Source organism: Monodon monoceros, unplaced genomic scaffold (genome assembly GCF_005190385.1).
Source record: "Monodon monoceros isolate NGI ecotype Baffin Bay Population unplaced genomic scaffold, NGI_Narwhal_1 Super_Scaffold_13, whole genome shotgun sequence".
Taxonomy (NCBI): domain Eukaryota; kingdom Metazoa; phylum Chordata; class Mammalia; order Artiodactyla; family Monodontidae; genus Monodon; species Monodon monoceros.
This window is the reverse complement of record NW_021703769.1, coordinates 13,708,363-13,724,791: the sequence shown is the minus strand read 5'-3', so window position 1 is coordinate 13,724,791 and position 16,429 is coordinate 13,708,363. Positions and strand designations below refer to the sequence as shown.

At 43.4% G+C, this 16,429-nt stretch overlaps 1 protein-coding gene across 4 annotated transcripts in view; it reads left to right on the top strand.

The window, feature by feature from the left end:
* The window catches only part of EYA2 (EYA transcriptional coactivator and phosphatase 2), a 211,790-nt gene that overhangs the window by 58,074 nt on the left and 137,287 nt on the right, over positions 1-16,429 (top strand). For all 4 annotated transcript variants that reach the window (XM_029221778.1, XM_029221777.1, XM_029221776.1 and 1 more), the window contains one exon: positions 6,759-6,875. In XM_029221778.1, coding sequence (XP_029077611.1) covers positions 6,759-6,875 — 117 coding nt within the window. The remainder of the gene's footprint in view (positions 1-6,758; positions 6,876-16,429) is intronic.

Sequence of the window (16,429 nt, the reverse complement as noted above, 5' to 3'; positions counted from 1 at the left end):
TATTACCTTTGTTTAAATAGCTGCGGGGAAATAATAACACAGTTGAGCAAACTAGAGGCAAGGAGGTCAGGAGTGTGGAGTATTTTTTTCTCAATGTATTATGCAACATTTAAGACATATTAAAAGTGTAAAGAGTAGCACTACAAATACCCATGAGCTGACCATCCAACATGGTCATCCAACATTTCGCCCCTGGATTTGCTGTTTATCATTGCTCTGCATTACTTTATGAAGAATAGAGGTCGGCAGTCTTTTTCTGTAAAGAGCCTGATAATAAATGTTTTTTCCTTTGCAGGCCATACAGTGTCTATCAGAACTATTCAGGTCTACCCTGTATCTTGAAAGCAGCCACAGATAATACATAAACGAATGGGTGTACAGACATACCTTGTCTTATTGCACTTCGCTTTATTACACTTCATAGGTACTGCGTTTTTTACAAATTGAAGGTTTGTGGCAACCCTGCTTCCAGCAAGTCTGCTGGTGCCATTTTTACGACAGCATTTGCTCACTTCGTGTCTCTGTGTCACAGTTTGGCAATTTGGCAATATTTTGAACTTTTGCATTATTATTACTATATTTGTTATGGTGATCTGTGATCAGTGGTCTTTGGTGTTACTATTGTAATTGTTTGGGGGCTCCATGAAATGTGCCCATATAAGACGGCGCATTTAGTCAATAAATGTTGTGTACTGACTGCCCCACCAACCAGCCATTTCCCCCATCTCTCTCCCTCTCCTCGGGCCTCCCTATTCCCTGACACACAACAATATGAAATTAGGCCAATTAATAACCCTACAATGGCCTCACAGTATTCAAGTGAAAAACAAAGAGTCGTGCATATCTCACTTTAAATTAAGAAAAAACGAAAAATGATTAAGCTTAGTGAGGAAGGCATGTCAAAAGCCAAGACAGACTGAAAGCTGGGCCTCTGGCGCCAAACAGTTAACCGAGTTGTGAATACAAAGGAAAAAGTTTTGAAGGACATTAAAAAGTGCCACTGCAGTGAACACATGAATGGTAAGAAAGTGAAACAGCCTTATTGCTGGTAAGGAGAAAGTTTTAGTGGTCTGAATAGAAGATCAAAGCAGCCACAACATCCCCTTAAGCCAAAGACTAATCCAGCACAAGGCCCTAACTCTCGTCAATTCTCTGAAGGCTGAGAGAGGTGAGGAAGCTGTAGAAGAAAAGTTTAAAGCTAGCAGAGGTGGGTTCATGAGGTTTAAGGAAAGAAGCCAGCTTCATGACGTAAACGTGCAAGGTGAAGCAGCAAGTGCTGATGTAGAAGCTGCAGCAAGTTACCCAGAAGATCTAGCTAAGATAAGTCATAAAGGTGGCTACACTAGACAACAGATTATCAATGTAGATGGAGCCTTTGATTCGAAAATGCCATTTAGCAGAAAGTTTTCTGTGGCTGGCGACAGAAGAGGAAGTCAGAGAGATGGAAGTCATGGAAAGGACTTGATGGAACGTTACTGATTGGAAGATGGAGGGGGTGAGAGGGAATGAGGTGGAATCCAGGAGCCAAAAATGGTCCCCAGCTGACAGCCAGCAAGGATGAAGGGATTTCAAATCTGCAGATACAGGAACTGGATTTTTCCAAGAATCTGAATGAGCCTGGAAATGGATGCTTCCCCAGAGCTCCCACATAAGAGCCCAGTTTGCCCAAAACTTTGATTTCAGCCTTGTGAGACTCTAAGCATGGAACCCAGCTGAGCCCACCCAGACTTCTGACCTACAGGATTGTGAGTGAAAAAATGAGTTTTGTTTTCAGCCACTAAGTTTGTGGCAGTTCGTTCTGCAACTGTGGAATATGAATTCAAGGCACATTCAGAACAGCCTGGAGGGAAATGTGGAAGGCACACACCTATCCTTGTAGAGATATTTTAATGTTCACAAGATGCTATGTATCAGGTTTAAGAACCCATTCCCTTTTCCATATGATCACATTTACTACTACTCTTTCCTAACTTCCAACCCTCTTTTTGATTCTATTAAGAACTCCTCTCCTACTTAGCTCTGTCTCCTGGCCTGATCCACCAATCTCAATTTCCATCAACCCTCTGGTGAGATTTGCAGCTCACTAGGATCTGGTCCTATCCTTTCTCCTCCCTTTTTTGACCCTACCCATCCATCTGTCTCGCTTGTTTATTTTTTTGTTTTGTTTTTTTCTGTGCCATAGCTCTGTTGAATAAAAGGGAATTTTGCTAAGTTAATTTTGTTCCTTTTCCGTAGGTTTCATTCCCTTTAGAAATAATTAATCTTGTACTCTGACAGTATATACAAAACAACTGTGGATATTTAAAGAAAAATGCAATGAAGCCTGGTATGTACTACTTTTACAAACAAGGAAGAACTTTTTAGTTTAAAATAAATGTCTCAGTGATATATATGTACAGTTAAATGTCTCAGCGATAGATATGTACAGTTAAGATATTCAATAAGAAAATATTCCAAATACTTCAGAATTTTCAAATAGGTATTTAGGATGCTCCATGAAACACACATCCTTATCATTCTTTATGTCTGTGCTATTTATTTCCATTGTTTTTTTTTAAGTGACGCAGATATCATACTTTGAAAATGTTTCTGAGTAGGAAAGAAATTGTAATTAAAATAAAACAAAGGAAACACTAATTTACCACATACCTGGAAAAAAAAATGCCATTTAGAACTTTCATAGCTAGAGAGGAGAAGTCAATGCCTGGCTTTAAAGCTTCAAAGGACAGTCTGACTCTCTTGTTAGGGGCTAATGCAGCTGATGACTTTAAGTTGGAGCCAGTGTTCATTTACTATCCTGAAAAGCCTAGGGCCCTTAAGAATTATGCTAAATCTACTCTGCCTGTGCTCTATAAATGGAACAACAAAGCCTGAATGAGAACACATCCATTTACAGCATGGTTTACTGAATATTTTAAGCCCGCTGTTGAGACCTAGCTCTCAGAAAAAAAGATCCCTTTCAAGATATTACTGCTCATTGGTCATGCACCTGGTCACCCCAGAGCTAAGATGGAGATGTACAATGAGACGAATGTTGTTTTTATGCCTGCTAACACAGCGTCCACTCTGCAGCCCATGGATCAGGAGTAATTTCAACTCTCAAATCTTATTATTCAGGAACACATTTTGTAAGGCTGTTGTTGGTTTAGATAGTGATTCCTCTGATGGATCTGGGCAAAGTGAATTGAAAGCCTTCAGGAAAGCATTCACCAGTCTAGATGGTGATTCATGGGAAGAGGTCAAAATGTCAACATTAATAGCAGTTTGGAAGAAGTTGATTCCAACACTAATGGATGACTTTGAGAAGTTCAGGACTTCAGTGAAGGAAATGAAGTAACTGCAGATGTGGCAGAAATAGCAAGAGAACCAGAATTCGAAGTGGGGTCCTTGAAGACGGGACTAAATTTCTGCAAACTCATGATAAAACTGGATGAGGAGTTGCTTCTTATGGATGAGCAAATAAAGTGGTTTCTTGAGATGGAATCTATTCCTGGTGAAGATGCTGTGAAGATTATAGAAATGACAACAAAGGATTTAGAGTATTACACAAATTCAGTTGCTAATTTACAGTATAGTGTAAACATAACTGTTACATGCACTAGGAAACCAGAAAATCCTTGTGACTTGCTTCATTGCAATATTTGATTTATTGTGGTGGTCTGGAACTGAACCCATAATATCTCTGAGGCATGCCTGTATCTGTGTTTCAATAAAACTTCATTTACAAAAACAGGTAGCAGATCACCTTCGGCCCATGGGCCAGAGTTAGCTGACCCCAGGTGTAGAGTATTATTTTGCATGTTTGTGAAATGAATGAATGAATGCCCAGTGCATCTCTGGCTGACAACCTCTTTGAAATGCACATGCTCCCTTCTGTACTCCCGTGAGCTGAAGACAGTGGAACCTGTAGGTAGTTCTTGAGCATCTTTGGAGGCCTTGTTCTCTTTGCTATAAAGATATTCATGAGAAATGCTTAGAGGGCAGGAGAGCTGATGCCACCAGCCTGTCCTCAGACCAGACCATCACCAGATTTCCTTTGAACTGAATCTCTTAGAGCAGTGCTTCTCACCTGGAGGTAAAAGACCAGTTTTGGGCTTTTTGCTTTTTAATTTCTAATTCATCATGGACTGACTCTTTGGTAAAATGCAACAAAAATAATTACTAGAGAAAATGAAATTAAAAAAAAACTCATACAAAATAGAAGCCTAGAGATATGACCTTAGATGCCATAGCAATTTCAAGTTGCTATGCAAGTTTCTAAATACTTACTTCTCAATTTCTGTGCTTTCTCATCATGAGCTGGTGACTGGTTCATGGACCAAATATGGGCAACCCTGATTTACAGAACTAAGCCTTTTGTGTGCCTCCACCATATTCTCTCCCCTTTCTCATGGGTTAGAATTTTATGATCCATCCACTTCAGCAAACAGAAGGAGAGGTGAAATTTTTTCATTTGTTTTCTTCCATATTCATTCATTCATTCGACAGGTATTTATTGAGCACCTGCTGTGCGCCTGGCACTGAGCCAGGTGTGGGGATGTCACAGTGGACCAGCCCAGCCCAGCCCCCACCCTCCTGGAGCTCTCAGCCTAAGGAAAGAACAGATGTTAAGCCCATGAACTGTGATGAGAGCCATAGAAAAAACTGGGTGCTCTGGAGGGAGTAATCAGGGGGCTGACTCAGGTCATGGAAGACCTTTCTGGGGGAGCAACATTTAAGCTGAGAAATCAAGGATGAGAAGGCATTAGCCCGATAAAGAAGGGGGTGGAGGGAAGTGCATTCCAGGGCAGAGAGAAGAGCATGTGCAAAGGCCCTGAGTCGAAAGACATATTCTTGCAGTTTTGTCTGTGTCTAGTTAAAAATGAAAAATGTATGTACCCTCTGACTTAGCAATTCCTCTTCTTGTATCCATCCGAGACAAACATTATAATGTTGTCCATTCTATCTTGGATTGTGATAGAAAAAAAAAAAATTGGAATCGACCTAGAATCCATCATCAGGAGACTGGCTGAATGAGCAGTGATGTTCCTTACTTTGAATTTCCATTCAGACACTAAAATGAGTGAAGTGACTGAGAACACGGCTTGAGCAGAGGGAGGAGGGAGCCTGGAGAAGGCGGAGGTCAGAGGGGTGAGCAGAGCCCACGTAGGAACACGTCACCCAAGGAGTTTAGATTTGACTCTAGTTGCACCAGGAGACAGACTGTACTGAATACACCGTTAACCATCCCTGGCAGATGAAGCAAAAGAAGGTGCCGTATAAATATAGCTTGTTGCTGTCGTCACTACCATCACTGAAATTGAGCACCATCTAGTGCAGAAAATCCTTTCACACCCATTATTGAGAGGTATCAAGAGAAGGAAAAGAAAACCTAGACTTCAGAGTTACCTGCTGATTACAAGAAGCTGATCGAGTGACCTGGCTTTCTGAACCCCAGTCTCCACATCTTTAAAATAGGGAAAGTAATATTGCCTGTCTCATGGGATTGTTGTGAAGATGAAAGAGGTGTGTGCTTCTAAGTACCTCACCCACAGCTTTATATGTTCATTCTTTCCCCTTCTTTTCATCTCCCAACAATCCTGCCAGTGGGGGTCAGCATCTTATTTCATAAGGGAGGGGACTTCCAGGCTGGGGTTGAAGGAGAAACTGTCCAGGTCACCAAGTAAAGAAGCAAACCATCCCGGATGCCAGCGCAGACCGCTTGACTCAAAATCCATCATTTTTACCTCGCTAAGCATTCTCTTCATTTATGGGGGTGAATGGGTGAGAAGGAGGGAAACCATAGCTACAAAACCATCCCCAGAACTAGCAGAGTTCTTTTTTAAAAATTCAAATTTAAATAGTATTGAAATACTATCGTACACCTATAAGACAAAGGTAAGCAAAGTTGATTATATTTTCAATAAAAATACAATGTATGGGCTACTGGCGGGTCAGCCTCCTCCCTCAATACAATTCCTTCTCCAGCCAGTGGCTCATGGAATTGGTGCCCGTGCCTTGGGGAAGCATGTCAGGGTTTGGCTGAAACAGAAGGCAGATTTGTAACTGTGGCCTTTGGATAAGCAGGTCCACCCATGAGAAGAGTGGGGAGTGTGTCTTAGGGTGAAGGGGCATCATCTTTACAGAGGAGAGATGGTTCATGTAATACCTTCACCCCAAATCCTGATGTACTTTTAAGCCATACATGGAGCTAGTCCTTGGAGTAAGGGGTTGTAAACTCACTACCCTCAGGGCCAGGCAGGAAGCCTGAAGCTGACTGCGTGTGCAAAACATGAGACGCTCTTAGCCTGCCTTTCCCTTTCGCACTTTTGAACGTGTCCTAGGACGAAAAAACACCAAAAAACTGCAATGAAAAAATAGTACCTTAAAACTAGCCTCCATGTCTCAGAGACAATATGGGCTCCATGGTGACCTGGGAAACACACAAATCGGGAGCTACGGGGGCAGCCTGTCATCACACGCGAACACAGGGATGAGGTTTCTAGGCCATCCTGTTGCTCAAGAGAAGCCATAAGTCTAGATTTTTTGGAGAAATCTCCTGATTTTTAAACGAAAACAACCAATTTCAGATTTTCCTTTAAAATACGCAGGCCAAGCAAGACACGTGTGTAGGCTAACTTCAGCTCACAAACCACCAGTTTGCAACCAGTCTGGAAGCTGATAAAACCACGTGCTGTCTTGACGCAGTAGCTCTTCTGCGGGTGACAAGGAAGCATCCTAATTATGTGTGCCTGGTGCTTCTTTCTCCTCCTTCCAAGGCATCAAGACAGAAGACAGCTTGAACCATTCCCCTGGCCAGAGTGGATTCCTCAGCTATGGCTCCAGCTTCAGCACCGCCCCCACTGGACAGAGCCCGTACACCTACCAGATGCACGGTGAGTGTGGCGCTGCGGCCCCTCCCTGCCGTCTCTAAGGCGCTGCCTGAGCTGGGTGTCCAGTCGTTCATTCGTTTATTTAGCAGTTTTACTGAGAACCTACTGTGTGCCAGGATCTATCTCAAGTACTAGAGTTGCAGTGGTGGACAGAGGAGATACGACTTCTGCCCTCATGGCAATTACAGGGCAGGAGGGAGAGACTGACAATCAACAAGGCAGCAAATAAGAGGTGTTGAATGTGATGAAGCAAATAAAAGTGGTGTTCAGATAGAGAGTGACGAATAGTTGAGGGGTCAGGAGAGGTGGGAGAGGTAACTTTAGATAGAGTCATCGGGGAAGGCTCTTTGAAGACATGACATTGGACAGAGACCCAAAGTATGAGGCAGAACCAGCCATGTGCAGACCTGTGGGAAGAGCATTCCAGGCAGAGGGAACAGCCCTTGCAAAAGCTGTATGGAGGGAAGTGTCTTAATGTGTTCGAGGCACAGAATAGGAGCCAGTGGGGCGGAAGCAGGGTCAGGGGCATGTGAGAGGAGAGAGCCTTGGGGAGAGAGCAGGGCCGAATCATGCAGGGCCTTGAGGACTGAGGGAAGGTGTTGGCTTTGATTTTAACTGTGATGGGACAGGCAAGTCCATTGTAGGCTCAGAGAAATGCCTGGTGTTGGGAATACTGGACAGTAGGTAAAGGAGCTATTATTCCAGGCAGGAAGTTCTGGGCTCTGCATCCCCACTGGGTAGCCTTAGAAAGGGAAGAAACTCCAGTGTGTGACTCCCACCCCGCATACCCTAAGAAACCGGCCTGCTGGATTCTCCTGTGCCCACCTGCACTCTGTTACCATCCAAAGGCCCCTTCTCTTCTCTGGTGCCCCATGGGGAGCATGTTGGAGCTGATGCATGGAGCAGAGGGCTGGTGGCAGTAATTTGGGGGATCCTCACCCTGGTATTTTTTTTCTTCATGAAAGCTGGTAAAAATGACCACCAACAGTCTGAAAAGTACTATGCAAAACCGAAAGAGCAATGACGAGGAGGTGGGCTAATGCATGATGCTACTTTTCTTTAAAAAAAAGAATTACAGGTATTGCCGCTTCGTCTTTTTAATTAAGGAAACAATTTAAATGGATGTCAAGGGCAGCCTTTCAGGAAAAAGCATTGTGAAGAGACAGCAAGTGATCTTAGGGGTACGTAAAGGAACGGGGGTGATGAGCATTAATGCCCAGACCTTGGAATAGCTTCCATGTAAAGATCTGCAACAGAGTTTGTTGATGACACCGTCAGCTAACATTGACCAAGCACTCACCACGTGCCACACGAGGTGGCTAATCATCTCATACAGCCTTCCTGACACTCCAAAGTGTTGGTTCTGGCATAATTCCCATTTTATAGGAGGAGAAACTGCGTCATAGAGGGAGGGAATGCCTGACCTGCCCAGCGTCAGGGCAAGGAGCTTAGATTTTATTGCAAGTGCAGTGGGAAACAGGTTGCATCAAGTCTCTTGGGGGTCTGGTGAATCCCCAAAGCCAATGCTCACTCAAAGCCTGCTTTTCGCCATGGTACCTCCTGCCTCCTCTGCTTCGGCTGTCATCTCTGTCTCCCCGGGCGGTCTTTCTGAGTCCCACTGAAGGGAATAAGCTGCTGTGACCCCTCCTCAAATGGAGAGTGAATTATGACACAATCCTGATCATAAAGGCTTGTGAAGACACTGAACTTGAACTTGCATTTGGGTCCCTCTCAACCAGTTTTTTTCAGCTCTTTTTATAGAAATGGAACTGACTGCCTCAGGGCTTCTAAGGAGACAGACAATGATCAATTAAGCAAATCGATCCTTACAGATTGTGCTAAATCTCGTGAAGGACCAAAACAGGGTGGTGTGATGGGCCATGATGAAAGGAGTGGTGATGGACGCTACCCAGGTGGTTAGGGAGACCTGAGTGAGGGAAAGAAGACAGCCTGTGAGTAGCTGGAGACTGGACAGCCCAGACAGAGGGACCAGCAAGGGCAAATGCCCGGAGGCAGGAAAAGGCTCACAGTGTTGAAAGAGTCCAAAGGAGTCTCATGAATCTGGGTGTAGTGAGTAGGGGAGATGAGACTGGAAAGTGAAGCAGGAGGCCTCCCTGGACTGGGTCATAGAGAATATGTTATTTCTCCCCTGGTCCTTACAGCAGCCATAGGAGGTGGGCCGCATCAGCTCTGCTTTACACATGATGAACGTGAGGCTCAGAGAGGGAAAGTGACTTACCCAAGGATCCCAGGGCCAATAAGTATTGAGAGCTGGGATTCAGAGTAGAATTCCAGAGGCTATGCTGTGTCCTCCAAGTGCTATTTCCTGTACTCCTTCAGGACTCCAGATACCGCCCTAGCTCTGCGTATACACCATTCCCCTGGATCTTCCCAGTAGCCCTGTGACGTAGGTTCTGTAATTATCCCCATCTTACAGGTGGAAAAACTGAGGCACAACGTGGTAAAGTAGCTTGCCCAAGGTCACATGGCTGTGGCAATGGGATTTGAAGCCAGGTGGTTCCACTCCAGAGCCCAGGCACGTAACCCCAACACCACCCTGGCCTCCACACTCTCATAGATCCATCTAGAAGATGATCCTCCGTGGATGAGCCCTGGCCTAGACCCCACAACCCACCTCCATCCCCATCAGCCCCTCACAAATGGAAAAACATCTGCTGCTCTGTTCCCACCCCACCGCGGGAATAGTCCAGGTTATTTTCTTATCGTCTTCATGGCCCAAATGCCAGCTGGACTTTGTCCCAATTAACTGCCTTCAGTCTAATGCTAATGGCCATAAACTGCTCTTGAGACAGCCCAGGCGTTTTGCAAGCCTGACATATTCCTCCTTAAGTATTTTTTTTTTTCAAACACAAACATATAGAAGGCTCACACACCATGCCCATGTGCTTCCTATTAACTTTTTTTTTCAAGTTGTTCCAGAGGAGAAATAAACTCTCCAACTACTCTCTGTGCATTTCAGAATGGAAGACATTGGTTGAGCTTAGTTTTTTGGACAAAGAAGGGAATGAAGAAGGAGATTGAGACTGAATTTTAGGCCTGAAAGTATCGACTTGGCGTAAAACTGGTCCATGTTCAGAAGCCGAGCTGAGTCCTTTTCCTTTCTGAGAATTAAAATCATCATTTTATAGAAGCAAAAAGAACCTGAGTAGAGAGAGACCACTCCATCGTTTACAGATGCGTAAACTGAGGCACCGCAGCAGAGTGGCTTGTGTAGGGTCCCAGATCAAGCATTAAGTAAGCTGGGATACCTCTCCCTAGGTCCTCTACCTGATCTCAGAAACTTCCAAACATTTCAGCAGAGCCATCTTGCCCTCTCCGCCTGCCACAAGGCCGTGGTTGGAGATCTGTATCTGCTTAGATAGCATTGCCCCCCACCTAATGTGCAGGAAACGTAGGAGAGAGAAGTTCATGGCACTCCTTTAGCTTTTTCATGGTTGTTTATTTTCTTTTTTTAAGTTCACCCGGAGTTTTTGTAACTGAAATGTATTTCTTATGGGTTTGATTTTTGTTGTTGTTCCATTTTGGCTTCTCCTGCTAAAACACTGCTGTTCACGGAAGTGACCACAAAGATTAAAAAGAGAAGAAAACATCTTGAGAGTGTGGTGTAAGAACTTGCTGGTGCCCCAGAGGGGTTAAGAGCCCTGGACCCGGTTGCAGTTAGGCTGTGTCCCAAGGCATGACCTGGGTGAGGCGCTTGGCTTCTCCAGGCCTCGCTCCCCTCACCTGTGGAACTAGCATCATAGCAAGAGAGATGACCCCATGGGGCTGTTGGAGGACTAGATGGAACGGCCATGGGCACATCCGATGAGGTCCATCAAGGCTGGGTGTACTTTTTATTATTTCTTGCATTGCTTCTGTAACATGAGAGTTGAAAGCAGCAACTCTGAAGTCAGGCTGAGTTCAATTCCCAGTTGTGCAATGCATGTACCAGCTTGTGACTTTGAGCTGAGTTACTTCCTAGTACCTCGGTTTCTTCCCCTGTAAAATGGGGATACGAGTAGTACCTACACGTGGGGTGCCGTGATAATTAAATGAGTTAATGTGTGTGAAATATTTCGCACAGCACTGGCACAAACTGAGTGCTCTACAAATGTAAAATGTTATTTTTATCCTAGTTTCAGATTTGAGGGTCTTATGTTTTTCCCAACTTCACTGCTCTTTCCTGAACTCTTAGTTTCAGGAAATAATTTTGGTAAGAGAAAAGAGGAATACCAATTTGAGGCTGTTGAGCCACCCACATCAGCATCAACTCCCCTTCTGGTGAAATCTGCATTAAAGGGGGGCCTTAATAACAGTGGAAGCGCCTTTTTCTATGGAAATTACTTTTGTATTTACCAAAGGCAGGGGTTGTTAATACTGACCTCGGAACCCAACGTGAGCCATTTAGGAGCAACATGGAAACGTGTGATTCGAGGATGTGTAGGAAAACCAAAGGTCCAGTGGAAGGGTCTAAGCTAATGGTCTCAGCCCAAGACCTCTGCGGTCAGTTTGTGCTGGACTTGTGAAATCTAGCACCATTTCTGGTACCAGCAAGCTGTGCGACTTTGGACAAGTCACTGAACTTTCACGATCTGTGTTTCACAACAGCTCTAGCGCTCACAAATACTCACTGAAAAATAAAGAGGTTGGGGAAGGTCATTGTCAAGTACATCAAACACATCTGGTAAATGGTGTGTAGCATGAAGTTAGATGTCTTCACTCCAGGACTTTTCAGAGCCTTTGCAGACTGATGCACCTTGTGACTCTCCAAGAGAATTCAGTAGTCAGTTTTCCCAGGTAGACTTGAACAGGGACCCTCTGCCCACACTAATGTTCTCTGCTCACTGGGAAGCCCTGGATGTAATGACCATTAGACCCGTTCCTGTGTTAAAATTCTTTGATTCTGTAATTTTTTTAATAATGAACATGCATGTATTCCTTTTTTTTCCTGTATTTTAGTTAATTTATTTTTTGATGAGATTCATTCACATACCATAAAATTCATCCTTTTAAAGTGTAAAATTCAATGATTTTACTGTATTCACCAAGTTGTGCAACCATCACCACTATCTTGATCCCACAACATTTTCATCACCCCCCAAAGAAACTCCATGCCCATTAGCCATCATTCCCTAGTTCCCTTCCTGCCAATGTATTTCCTTTTGTAATAAGAAAAAAAAGGTACATTTAAAGTTACTCCTTTATATTAATTTTTGAGCAGGTTATGCATTTATCTACTTTAAACATCTACAGAAATTTCTATGCCACCCTCATCCAACAGCCATTCAGCTTCTAAATCCCCAGTACTTAACCACTGTGCTAGGTTCTCGCGAACCCATCCAGAATTTCCTTCTGCAAATATAAGCAATCATGAACACAGTCTATTATATTGCATAGTTCTGTGACAAGAACTAACTCATATGTGATTCATAGACAAGGAAATGATGTCAGTATAACTCCAAAGGTATTTTGGTTCATTTGTTTTAAGATTTTCTCCTTATCACTGGTTTTAAGCAATTTAATTTTCATGGGTCTTGGTGTAGAGTCTTCGTGATTCTAGTGCTTTGTGTTCATTGAGCTTCTTAGATCTGTGAGTTTATAGTTTTTATCCAGTTTAGAAAATTTTTGGCCATTATTCAAATATCTCCCCCCCATGTCTTCAAGTTCACTAATCTTTTCTTCTGCAGTATCTGATCTGCTTGTTGATTACTCTCCAGTCATTTTTTTTTCATCTTATACATAGTTTTCATCTCTAGAAGTTTGATTTGGGTCTTTTTTTTTTTTTTTTTTTTTTACCTTCCATGTCTCTACTTAACATGTCCAGTGTCTCCTCTGGCTCCTTGAACAGACTGAATACAGTACTGTTTTAATGTGCTTGTGTACTAATTCTGTCATCTGTGTCATTTTGAGGTTTCCATTGATTTTTCTCCTCATTATAAGTTATATTTTCCTGCTTCTTTGCATGTTCGATAAGTTTTGATTGGATGTCAGACCTGTGAATTTTGCCTTGTTGGGTGCTGGATAGCTTTGTATTCCTGTGAATATTCTTGAGCTTTGCTCCGAGATGCAGTTGTTACATAGAAGTAGATTGGGTCTTTCAAGTCTTGCTTTAAGCTTCGTTCAGGGGAAGCAGAGCAGCATCTGGTCTAGAGCTGTCTCTGCCTAGCAGATTTTCCCAGCACTGAGGCACACCTTTCTGAGTATTCCTCCCAATGCCCCATGAATTATGAGGTTCTCCAGTCGGGCTGGTGGGAACAGGAACTGTTCCCAATTCTGTTATGAGCTCTGAGGATTGTTCCTTCTAATTTTATCAAGTGGTTCTCTCCTGACCTTGACTGATTTCTTCACAGGCATGTGCTAGTCAGTTCTCAAGTGAACTGTCACAGGGAACTCTCTGCAAATCTTCAGCGCACTCTCTCTGTGCAGCCCTCTCTTTTCTGGTACCCTGCTCTGCGAATTCTGACCACCTTGGCCTCTCTGGACTTGCAGCTCCATCTCCTCAATTCAGAGAGATCAGTGGGTACCACCTGGGTCCTCCTCCTTGGAAGCTCTCTACAGTGGGACGGTCTTATAGTCACCACTTGTTTCCTCTCTCTCAAGGATCATTGTCTTTCATATCTGATGCCCAATGTCTTGGCAATCTAGTTTTTAAACTATTTCCTGTTGGAGGGTAAATCCAGTCCCTGGGACTCAGTCTTGGCCAGAACTGGAGGTACTGCTGCATTGATTCCTTGGCATTTTTCCCCAGCACGTGTGGTAACAGCAGCTGAATGCAAAATACATAGCACAGGTAAAGGCAACAAGCCTTGTAGGAATACAGTTCAGTCTCTGGTGACCCGTATTTTTCCTCTGACCTCAATTTGGCCATGTGCTCTGTTTTTGAAGAACTTATGTTGCAGCTTCCCCCAATCTTTGTGCATTTTGCCCTTGTTTCCATAGTTCAACACCTCTGTCATCTGTATACCCCCTTCCATCAAGATACGTTCACCTCCTTTTTAAGGGGAAGTCCTGTATTTAATGTGACACTTCTCTGTATAGTACTTATTTACTTATTTATTTTTTCACTGTGCTGTTATTTTTATTGGGATTATTATTGCTTTTGTTAATGCTGTGGTTACTAAGTTGCATTGCTTTTGAGCAATCTGCCTCAACCCTGTTTTTTCCCATAGGCCCCATTGTTTTAGTGCACAATTTTGCACAATGTATGGCCTCTCAGATTATAGCAAAAACACTTGTATATATTTTTGTTTTCATAGGTAACATACTATACACACTGTCTGCGCTTCGCTTTCTTCAGTTAGCTATATACCTTGGGGAACTTTCTAAGTCAGTCTATAGAAAGTGATTCCTCATTCTTTCCACGGATGCCTATTATTCCGTTGAACGGCGTGCTGTAAATGATTTAACCAGCTCCTTATTGGGTGTTTCCAGTCTTTTGCAATTACCACCAATATGGCTATGAATATCCGTATATGTATATCATTTTGGTTTTCTGCGAGTATATCTGATGGGCAGGGTCCCAAAAGTGGAATTCAGGGTCAAGGAGAAAGTCCCTATTTAAATGTGGTGGATATCTCCAAGTTACCCTCCGTAGGTATCCTAGCAATTTAAACTCCTGCCAGCAGTGTCTGAGAGTACATGTTTTGCCACCCCAGTGTAATCTAACATTGGAGTTTTTGCCAATCTTACGCACAAGAAAAACAGTATCTCAGCATGCTACTAATTTCTAGGTGTGTCGTACAAGGTTGAGCATCTTTTCAGATCTTCGACCACTTTGTGTTTCCTTTTCTGTGAACTAGGCGATTAGACTTGAAAAACTGTACCAAAGAAGAGTGGTAAGGTACTAAGCATACCTGTATTGAAGCATAAAGCTTCAATAATCAAAATAGTGTGGTTCAGGTATTTGAATAGACTGATTGACTAGTAGAGGAGAACGTACAGTCCAGAATGAGGCAAAACATGTCAGGAAGTTCAGCACGTGGGGCAGATGGCACCTTAAGTCAGTGGTAAAAGACAGAGTATTCAGTGAATGGTACTGGAACAACTGGTTAGCCATCAGGGGGGAGAAAAAGATCCATTCCTATTACTATATACCAGAAAAAAAATCCAAATGGATCAACAGTTTAAACATCAAAAGTAAAACTATAAAAGTACTAGAACAAGAATGAACAAAATTTTTATAACCTTGAAATGCAAAAGGCTTTTGTAACCATGACTCAGAAATCCAGACGTCATCAATGAAAAGACTGACAGGTTTGACTGTGGGTGTTTGTTTTGTTTTTGTCTTTGTTTTGGTGTGGCAGAAAACACCAGAAGAAACGTCAGAGCAGCAAAAACAAACAAACTAAACAAATCAGATGGCACCCTGGAATGAAATGTCTACTGTCTCAAATCAGAAACAAATGGTTACTCTTTTTCAAGTGATTCTACAGTTCTGTGAATTAAACTCCTCCCCGATGTGATTCTTGTAAATAAAAGAGAAGTGAGCTAGGCGTACTGTTACAGGGAGTGGTAAGGGCTGTGGCAGTTGGAGGGTACACACCCATCAGACTTGGTGGGGGGTTGGGGGGGTGTTATTTCAGCTTTAGCTCATTGCTACTACACTAGAATGGGACCCCAGAGAGGCCAGATCTTTCCATTTTTCAAGATAATCCTCAAAACTATATTTTAATGTAAAAATCTCATTCTTTTTCAATATTGACAATGGATTTAAACACTCTCTTTAAAATACCTTATGAAGCAGACAGACATGTATCAGGCTGCTCTTTATGCCTCTATCTTGTAATCTGGTTCCATATTTTCTTAATTGAACCACAGATTGTGAGACCAGGAATGGAAGGAGAAAATTCCAAGCCAAGTGATGACTTGGGGAGCTGGAAAGATCACTATTTTTGGTCCCCACCTCTGATTTATTTCACCAGTGAGGCACGCCCCAGAAGATTTGAATGGTGGGTGTGGTTATAGCTGAGTTGGAACCCGGTGGCCTCCTGTGAAGTCAGGTATTTCCCTGTTTCTTCTGGGCAGCAGCGACCTTCAGGCTGTCCTGGCTCAGCTAGTTTTGAGCAGGCTAAGTCTGCCTGGTCTCACTGTGTCGGTCAAGACAGGAGCCAGGCTTGGCATCCCTCGGGTTCCTGGACTGAGGTCAGGTTTCCTGGTGTGAATCAGCAACTCTTCTGCACACGATGACGTGGGTGAGGTTTTCTGATACCTGTTAGCGCTCCTGTACCATGCAGTGCCTCCGCCCTGCTGGTTACCTTCTCGCCACCTTCGCGTGTGTTGGTGGGTTTGCTGCCTCCCACTTGAGCTGAAGTCTGCTGGATTTAGGACATATCGAGGTTAAATGGATGGTCTCTTCCTCTGGTCATAGAACAAGTTTGATTTGGTCACCCACATCTCCAAAAACCGCTGGAGGTGACCGATGAAAACAGCTGGAGAGATTGAGAGTGAGTTTGGGGATCAGGAAGGCTTTTTATAAACAACAGTGCACTAAGGCAGCGCTGGCCTACAGACCTTTCTGTGATGATGGAAACGTTCTTTATCTGTGTTGTCCAATATGG